The sequence below is a fragment of the Urtica dioica genome, chromosome 10, assembly GCF_054948205.1.
Source record: "Urtica dioica subsp. dioica isolate 48M chromosome 10, U.dioica_male_clone48M_v1_H2, whole genome shotgun sequence".
In the NCBI taxonomy this organism is placed as follows: domain Eukaryota; kingdom Viridiplantae; phylum Streptophyta; class Magnoliopsida; order Rosales; family Urticaceae; genus Urtica; species Urtica dioica.
The window spans coordinates 22,242,218-22,252,334 of record NC_142765.1 but is presented as its reverse complement, the minus strand read 5'-3'; the positions used below and the strand labels follow the sequence as shown (position 1 = coordinate 22,252,334).

At 33.9% G+C, this 10,117-nt stretch overlaps 1 protein-coding gene and 1 pseudogene across 2 annotated transcripts; one reads left to right on the top strand and one right to left on the bottom strand.

Moving 5' to 3' along the window:
- Nucleotides 1-3,948: 3,948 nt before the first annotated feature.
- On the top strand, nucleotides 3,949-8,087 carry LOC149384068 (PR5-like receptor kinase pseudogene; annotated as a pseudogene). The gene is made up of 3 exons (XR_016301590.1): nucleotides 3,949-4,318; nucleotides 6,561-6,632; nucleotides 6,722-8,087. The product of XR_016301590.1 is annotated as a PR5-like receptor kinase pseudogene (transcript).
- Nucleotides 8,088-8,701: 614 nt separating this feature from the next.
- LOC149384067 (rapid alkalinization factor 23-like) lies at nucleotides 8,702-9,293 on the bottom strand. The gene has a single exon (XM_089628792.1). It carries the CDS (start codon nucleotides 9,245-9,247, stop codon nucleotides 8,882-8,884), a length of 366 nt encoding a protein of 121 aa, XP_089484918.1. The 5' UTR covers nucleotides 9,248-9,293; the 3' UTR covers nucleotides 8,702-8,881.
- Nucleotides 9,294-10,117: the final 824 nt, after the last annotated feature.

The window sequence follows — 10,117 nt, the reverse complement described above, 5'->3', positions numbered from 1 at the left end:
GTGTAAATGAGACCTACAAATTTGTGATTTTTATTTTCCACTCTTGCTTATCGTTGATGCAATCATTAGCGGAGTTATATCAAAATTATAATCATTTGATTTTTTTTACTTAAATTTATTAATTGCTTCTAATTTTAAAACTATGATTAAATTTATCAATAAACGCAATTATTTATTAATATGTTTATCGATAAACACAGTTACTTATAGATAAGTTTGGCAATATATTGTCATAGTTTTAGAATTAGAAACAATTAGTAGATTTTGATCCCCAAAAAAAAAAAAAGTTAATGATCATAATTTTAGTATAACCTCATTATATGGTTTTGGACCTTTTGGTTAAGAATATATGAGTTTTATATAAAATTAGAATAAAAATTATCAATTTTAGAAAATCAAGGGGACCTTTGCTATCACAGTGGGTGGAATGATTAATATCGACACTTATTTAAGAAAGAAAATGTTTCTCAACAGCGATCATTTTTTTTTTAAAACGCTTTATCAACAGCGATCATCTTCATCGCTAATATTGGTAAAAAAAAAAAAAAAAATTGTTTTTAACTTTTTATTTCATACTGCTAATAGCTGCTGCTGCTGCTGCTGATGATGATGATGATGATGAATTTCATAACTCTTATATTTAGATTGCAAGGTCGTAACCCGCCAACAAAATATATAGTAATAGATATCTGAATGTGTATGTGGGGACAAACAAAATGACATGCAACATTATTTTTTTTTCTTAGATATATAACTTTATAATATAATAAAATTATTATACAGTTAATATTTCATTGATTGTAAATAAATAATTATGTCTTTTTACTAATATGTTATATTTAATTATTATATTTATTAGAAAAATGGGATCAAATAATCTTTTAAAAGTAATTAGGATAATAGTCAATATTTTTCATTTCCAAATATATTGGTCATTAAACGTGAAGTTAAATTGCTATAACATCCATATCATATTTTAAAACTTGTATGTGATTTGTTATTTCGATTTCGTCACGTATTTATATTACCTTCCCTTCTTTCTTTTTTTTCATTCTTCTTTGGTCATATCTATTGACACTAATAAATATATAATATTCATGTTGTACCGATTTTTTTTGTGAGAGTATGATTTTATGGAGGTTACCTAAAAATTAACTGCAATATTTTTTTATGTAGAAATTCAAAAGTACGTTACCGACGTAATAAACGTAAAATAGCGTACGTTAAGTATCGAGTATCGACAGCGACAACAGTTTCTAAAGTAATACCATAAAAACAGTGACGGACCCAGAAGTCTTTTTTAGGAGAGGACAAAAAAAAGTTAGGGGTGTACAAAAATTGACCGAAAATTGGTTAAACCGATAACCGAACCGATCCGGAACCGAAATTCGGTGCCACATCATCAAACCGAAAATTCAGTTCGGTTAACCGAAACCGAATTTAAGAATCGGTTCGGTTATCGGTTTTGAAAATCCAAAAATTCGGTTATCGGTTATTTAACCGATTTTTTTTTTATCCAGTTTTGAAACCGGATAACCAGTTTTAAACCGGATAACCGATTTTAATCGGTTAACCGATTTGAACCGGATAACCGATTTGGATAATTATAACATCTTTAAAACTGGTTAACCAGTTTTGAAATCGGTTAACCGATTTTTTCGGTTAACCGGTTTCGAAACTGGTTAAACAGTTTTAAAACGGTTATAAAATCGGTTATCGGTTTTACAAAACCGGTTAACCGAATTTTCGGTTTTTGACCAATTCGGTTCGGTCATTGGTCCAAAATTTTCAAAACCGAAAATTCGGTTTCGGTTTTCAAATTGGTCCAAAACCGAACCGAACCGAACCGATTTCACCCCTAAAAAAAGTTTAGCCGTAAAGAAAAAAAAAAAAATTGGCTGAAAATTATTTGGACTGAAAATTTTGATTGGAGAGGGGCCAAGGCATCCTCACCCCTCCACCTGCGTCCGCCACTGCATAAAAATAATTTTGTATGCATGTTCATAATAAAAATATTAAATTGTAAACATTCTTATTCTAATTGTAATTTAATGTAATTGTCTATATTAAGTACATGTTACAAATCTAAGTTATTAGGTTAATAGTAATTTAAACATGTAAATTAAATCAAAAAGATATTTTTAATTCATGTAGTATTCAATCTTCAATATTTTTTTTAAAGATCTAGTTTAAATTTTATTTTATTAACAAAATAACAAATCAAGCCAAAATTAATTAAATTGACTATTCAATTAATTAACATAATTGAACACGATTAATTTAATTAATTAAATAATTAATTTAATTAAGTTCGATGATCAGTTATTTTTTAATAAAATAAATTTTGAACTATTTTTTAAAAATTTTGGGCGACATTTTTGTTTTTTAAAAACAAAGGATCAGACTTCTATGTGTTTGAGCAGACTATTCAACATATCAACGAAAGAGGTATCAAGAAAGAAAATATCAACATATCAACCAATCCCTTTCGCTCGGACACAAAACTTCAACAAACCCGAACCAATAAAAAATTAAATTGCTGATGTGAGCTGCAGGTGGGACCCACCACCCTTACACTCATTTGACCGTCAAGGAATATTAACTTATCGTTCATAAAAACAAATTATTGAAATTCCACCGATTTCGATCGAAAACCATTTTTTTTTAGAGTTTCGGTACTGATATGTACAAAATCAGAATTTTCTACGGAATTCGAGGAAATCGTTCCGATTTTCGATATTTTTTGGGGAATCCTTCCACTTTTCGATTACCTTTAGACAAATTCTCACGCATTCCGACGAAAATTTACCGATAAATAGTTAAATATAGACAATTCTTAAAATCTTATGAAATTTAGTGTTTTTCACGAAATTTGTCATTAGTTTTGATGGTTTAGTTCAAATTCTTAGTTTCTAACTGCATTATTGTGTTTAATTGTAGTTTGTATCCAATTTTTTTTTTTAATTTACATCCAAAAATAGGGTTTAGATTAGAATGTGTTTTTGAGTTTTTTTGTTAAATTAGTTGTAAAATAGGAAATTTTATGTATAATTAGTTGATTTTTAACATTAATATTATCATTATTTTGATTTTATACTTTGTATTGAACTATGTCATTAAGTTTGTGTTGAATTTTTGTTATGAACTATTTTTGTCGATTTTTTTCGTTTTTATCCTATGTTATGTATGAATTTTTTTAAGAATATTTATTAACTACATTTCTCTCGGTAAGTACGATATTTGACGGTATTCATCGACGGTAATGGTATTCTCAATTATACACTTTTCCTTTTCCTTTTCTGAATTTCACGGTATATCTCTGGCTTACCTTGGGATACCAGTAAAATCCGAGTCCCGAAACGATAACGGCAATGGTATTTCAATTATTTCTCTCTACACTAATCCAAACCAAAAACATCTCACTAAGTCCGTCAACAGCCTCGTTCGCTTTCTATATGTTTCTCTTCCAACGCGTCATGCAATAAATTCTGAGAAGTCTTTAGTCAATCCCACAGCTAATTAACTACAGTTCTAGAGAGACAGAAGAATATTCAAAGAGAAGAGATTTCTATTGAACTAGTTTTTACTTCTTCTATATCTCGCCACCAAAAATAAACCCTTCCTCTTCGTAGTAGTAGTAGTGATGAAGCACAGCTTGCTCTTCTTCTCAGCCGTGGCATTATTGCGGTGTGTGCTCTTCTTCGCCGCCTTTCCTTTCCCGTCCCACTCCCAATACCCAAAATACCCTCGTGAATGCACGTCAGATATATTTAGCTGTGGAGACAATATCACAGACCTCCGTTTCCCATTCTGGGGAAACAATATCACAACCCCGGAAAACTGCGTTCACACCGGCTTCGAGCTCCGCTGCGTCGACAGCGAATACGCGCTATCGACATCGAAGGCCTCGAGTTTCGGGTACTACACGTCAACCAAAGAACCCGGATAATGACCCTCGCTAGGAATGACCTGCTTATGAATACATGTTCTCTTCCCGAGATTCGACACACCACACTGAATCATTCCTTGTTTGCTTTAAACCCTACGAGAGTCGCGAAACTCACGCTGCTCTACAACTGCTCGGAGATCGACGGAAACGGCGATGTGTTCAGTAGCTTTTGGTGCGACGATAGGCGGCGCGTCGTTTACGTAAACGATTCGGGTGTGGGGTCTGTGTCGGAGAAGGAGATCGGAAAGTGCGGAGTTGTCACAGTTCCGGTGTCGCGCGGCGTTTTGCGTCGTATACGCGTCGGAGAAGTGGAAGTGATCGAGGGCTTGAAGGAAGGGTTTGAAGTGAATTACTTGGACTTTGAAAGATGTACACAATGTTTCAGATCGAGTGGGCGTTGCGGATTCGACTCAAATTTACAGTTTCACTGTACTTGCTCCAAAGGATCAAAACTATCTAATTCTTCTGGAGCATGTGTAACGCGTGATCATCATCATGGTACGCCTGTTTAATCATCTTTAACTCTTCTATAATTGAATAATGAATATTTAGGCTAAACCATTTGAAATGTAATTGCAAATTAGCTAAGAACTTAAAAAAAAAATAACCAAATTAGATGAGGTGGCAATTTGTGTAAAATACCCCATTTTATTTACACACTGAGCGGAAAATAAAATGTGATATAATTTACAAGTGTAAATATGTGAACGTGTCTATATACTAAATTTACTAAAAAATTAATTAAATAGCAATCTAAAAATGTAAATATGACTAATTTTCTAATCATTTATTTTTTTTCTTTGAAGACAGTTTAGGGAAAGTTAAAACCCTTTCTATACATATATCAAATATACTCCTTTTTATTTTACAAAAGCCCAAGGCAGAACTATTTTTTAAAGAAAGGGCATAATATTTATGAGTACAAACATCATATAATATTGAAGTATGAAACCTCAACACCATAAAGATCCACTCCTAACATATGATGAAAGTATATTTTGTGCGAGGTTCTAACGAACGATCGATCACACTAAATTTTGAATTTTGAGCGATTCAATGACTCTTTCAATATACCTTTAAGTAGGGGGTGTAATTGAGTTGGGTTAATCGGTTTTTTCATGCTCTATCAACCCGAACCGCTATAACTAATTTTTTAATTTTAAAACTCAAACCAACCCGAAAATAATCGGGTTGGTTTGGGTTGGTTTTTTTCGGATTACAATTCTCGACAAATGACTTTTTATAACTCGAATGAAAATCATATACGTATATTATATCTAGAACGTTTTGTCAAATAAAATTAAAATTTTACTTATCTTTGAAAAAATTACGTACTAAAATTACGCATATTTTTAATTACCAAGTTTTCATGTAGTCGTAAATAATAAAATATAATAGTGAGTATTTTTTAGAATAAATCTCATTTTTACCTCCTGAACTCGTACCTTCGTTACAATAGTACATATAAAATTACCAAGTTTTCATGTAGTCGTAAATATTTTTTTTAACAATAGTACATATAAAATATTTGCAATCTTACAAAAATTAAATAATTAACACTATCGGGTTGGTTCGGTTCAACCCAATCTCACGGCTATTAAAAACCAAACCAACCCGAAACAATTGCGGTTTGGGTTGGTTACAACCCAAACTTCATCGGGTTTTAATGGGGCGGTTTAAAAAAGAGTGCAGTTTGATTTGGATGATCGGATTGTTCGGTTTGGCGGTTTTGATGAACACCCCTACCTTTAAGGATTAATGGTCGAAGCAAAACACTCAAGGACCCTTGGACCACCGACCATAGAAAAGGACATTTGAGTACCTTATCTTCTAAAATACCAACTAGAAACTCAAACTCGGAACTCGAAAGATAACTAAATGTTCTTTGGTAACAAAAACCACCATAACATAGTGGACAATACTCTTATATTGGAGTTTTGATTATTTAGCTCATAGTTCACAATTAGACTCTAAGAAAATGAGCTAATAAATACTCTTATTTGATTATTTATGAACTCAGCTTTCTTATATAGTTTGACTGTATTTGTAAAATGAGTTTTGATGAATTAGTTATTAATTGTTAAGTACTATAAAAATTACCTAATTTTAAGTGGGTTTAGAGAGCCTAATAGTAACTCACAAATTCCAATAAGCCTTGTGATAGGTGCTTACCCCCAATGGTTAAACCCTTACATTAAAATTCAGTTAAAATAATATAAAATAAATCGAGATGACTAGAGCTTTAATATGGTAGAATCTTTAATTTCAGTAAAAATAGAATTTAAACCAAGAGATTTAACCATTTTATTAAAAGATTTCTATTAGAAACATGGTTATCACCGCTAAACAAGCGACTAGTTTGTATGATACAAGAGTGCAATACGTTGTACAGTTTCCCTGCATTATTGGAAGTGATACTGCAAATTATACATATAAAATACATGTAAACTTGTATACTAAGAAAAAATTCAAACCACAAAAACAGATGTATAATTTACAAATCATTTTATAATGAATTAAGAAATGTTGATTTCCGACAAAAATAATGTATAGACTTGTATTAAACTTTTTGTATATACAAGATCTTTTAAGTTTGAAATAAATATCTCAGTTGTTCAAAAAATTCATTCTTCACCTGTTAACTTCGCAGGAATTCGTAATTGGGAGCTCAAAGGCACTCTAGGTAACATACTCATTTATCGTTTTTTTTTTCCAATGACTTTCTTTTATTTTAAATTTAGTATTTAGTGATGAAATCACTGTATCGAACAGTGGTTACCGGCGTGTCAGTGCTGTTGCTCTTTATGTGCTTCACGGGTTGGTGCTACACGAAAAGAAAGAGCCTTTTGTCAACCGGTAATAGAGGCGATCAAGATATACCAGCATTTATAAGAGACTACGGAAACCTAATGGCAAAAATATACAAATACTCGGAATTGAAGAAAATTACCAAATCGTTCAAAGACAAGTTGGGAGAAGGAGGTTACGGCGAGGTCTACAAAGGAGAGTTACGAGATGGTCGTGTTGTGGCCGTGAAACTCTTGAACTCATCAAAAGGCAACGGCGAAGAATTTCTCAATGAGGTTGTGAGCATTAGCAGGACCTCTCATGTCAATATCGTCACGCTTTTAGGGTTTTGTTTCGAAGGTCGAAAAAGGGCTCTCGTCTACGAGTTCATGCCTAATGGATCACTTGAGAAGTTTGTGTACAACGAAAATGCTTCTCAAGCTAGGCCAAACTTGCCGTGCGCGAAAATGATTGAGATTGCGACGGGGATCGCTCGAGGTCTTGAGTATTTGCACCGTGGTTGCAACACTCGAATTTTTCATTTCGACATAAAACCCCATAACATCCTCTTGGACGAAGATTTACGTCCAAAAATTTCTGATTTCGGTCTCGCTAAGCTTTGCCCAAACAAAGAGAGCTGTGTGTCATTGTTGAACGCGAGAGGCACGATAGGATACATAGCTCCTGAAGTTTGCAACCGAAATTTTGGTGCAATTTCATCCAAATCCGACGTTTATAGCTACGGAATGATGATGCTTGAGATGGTGGGGGGTAGAAAGAACACTAAAGTTGAAGCGAGCAAAATAAGCCAGATTTATTTTCCCGATTGGATTTATAACCAACTTGAACTCGGAAGTAATTTAAGATTGTGGGATGACATGACCGACGAGGAAAATCGAGCGACGAGGAAGATGATCATAGTTGGGCTTTGGTGTATACAAATTGCGCCATCGGATCGACCCTCGATGAGTAAAGTTATTGAAATGTTGGAAGGGAGTTTAGAAGCCTTGCGAATCCCAACAAAGCCTACACTATCTTCGCCGAGATCTCCTGATGAAAGATTGTTTTCCAAGCCAGCAACAAGCTCTTTCTCATCATCGACGTTGTAGTATATCCATGTGTCAAAGAAAGAGGGATATGGATATCATATCATCAAAAATGATGTTGTTCAGATCTCGCCCACCTGAAATATATGTATCATATTATCGATTTATATGGATCATAGTATAAGTTGTGGTGTTATTATGTATCCGAAATGTTTCATTGTTTATAGACGTTTTAGCAACATCTCTTGCCTTGAACACAAAACTAATTCTAGACGTGTAATTTTTTTATGTCTATTAAAGCTTCTATTCAACAATCATCTCCTTGAATTTTTAATTTTGGACACTTATTACTCATCTAAAAATATCTGTTCATGTAACGATATTGCATAGACAACGCTCTAAACAAGCCAAGTCTTTGTTCCAATTCACAAAAAATCCGAGACTCGCGAACGACGAGAACCAAGCTTCCGTATCGAAAAACCCGGAAGCGACCATCCATTAGGAAAATCCCTCAAATTCTTGGCAAGCAAAGTAAAAAGTTCAACAATATTATCACCTTATTGGTTATTCTACGCCTTTTCATTGTCAAATCTCTTGGGACTAGATCTCAAAATCTTCGGAGCCATGTTTTTTTCCTGCACCTTCACTCAAAGAATAAAAGAATCATTTGCAATGTCATATAGGCGAACGTTGAAGTCAGCTATAGTCTCTTCATCGAGCATTTTCAGACTCTCAAATTTATTGGTGAGAAACTGAAGTCTTAATATACGAACTTCATAAGTTCCTTTATGAACTAAGACCAAAACCATTGATGTCTCAAAATTTAATTTAACTACAAAAATAATGAACATCTAAAACCATGATAACTAATTATTTAATTTTTGACACAAAGGGACCAAAGAAAAATCAGAAGATAAATTAACATATTATAATAATCATTCATTTCTGTTCTCAAATACTCTGTTGACTTCAAATATTCTTCTCATTCTTACAGCATTTGGCATATATATATATATTATGAAACAATAATAACGATATTAATTCATATAAAAATCACATAAATAATCATTAATAATAATAACAATAATTGAAATACAAATTATCTTCTACAGCGAGCGATGGCACTGCAACCGCGAGAGTAGGGATTCGCCTGAGCTCCGGGCCGGCAATTGTAGTACGAGGCGCCGCGTCGCGAGCATGGAACAGTGTTCCTCCTCAGCGCACCGTAGCTGATGTACCTCCTCTGCGCTAAAATGCGCCGGTGGCTCTCCGAGTCCATTTCCATCTCCATCTCGAAGTCCACGTCACCGATGAGGCAATCTCCTGCCGCCGAACACTCCGATCTCGCCGACGAGATCCAAAGGTCCCCTATGAAATCGACGACCGAGGACGAGGCCAGCGTGGCCATGTGGACGGCCAGGATTAAGCAGATCGCCATGACTGCTGTCGCTCTTGAGTTTCCCATTGCTTTTACCCTTTGAGTTTAGTCTGTTCTGAGAGTAAATAAAAGGGGAGCTTTATAAGGCTGAGGCTAAGAAGTTGACTAAAAGCCCTTGATTTCTAGAGCTAATTACGGGGTTTGCCACTTGACTTCGAAGTGACCGTGACTTTACTTGTTAATTGTTATTTAAGTGTCAATTACTTTGTGGACAACTTTTTTACTTTCTTTTGCAATTTTACATTTATTATTATTAGATAAATTAGTCTATTAGCTACCAATTTCATAACATTTTTTCACTTTCTACCAAAAGACTAATTTGACCTAAAATGCCATCATCTATGTCAACAATGTTGACATCTGTTTTTGTCCTTTACTATTAGATGTCAACATTGTTGGCATAGATGTCAACATTGTTAACATATCGGTGACATTTTTGGCCAAATTAGTCTTTTGATGGAAAGTGAGAAAATATTATGAAATTGGTGTCAAATGGAACAATTTCTCTTATTATTATTGCTAATGCAATTTTCCAACACATGAAATATGTGATGGGGTGGAGACTCGTCTGCAGTCTGCACCGCTTGAAGTCTTTGGGGAAATTTTTTCGGCAATTCCAAGAGGATCGTAACCGATTGAGGTGGATCCAAAATATTGCAATTTCAAGAGTATCCTCGAAATTGTGATGAAGATGAGATTACTTCTATTGGTCGCAAAAAGACTATAACAAATTGGGAACAAACTTGAACAAACCATGATCATCAAGAGTCTCGAGAGAGACGATCTAGATGGTAGTGATCTTGATCTTCCCCTCGTCGAAAAACAAGATTTTAGGTCGTCGTCGCCTAAAGAAAACAAAATGATTAGAGAGTGATATAGTATTTTGACATTAGTTTC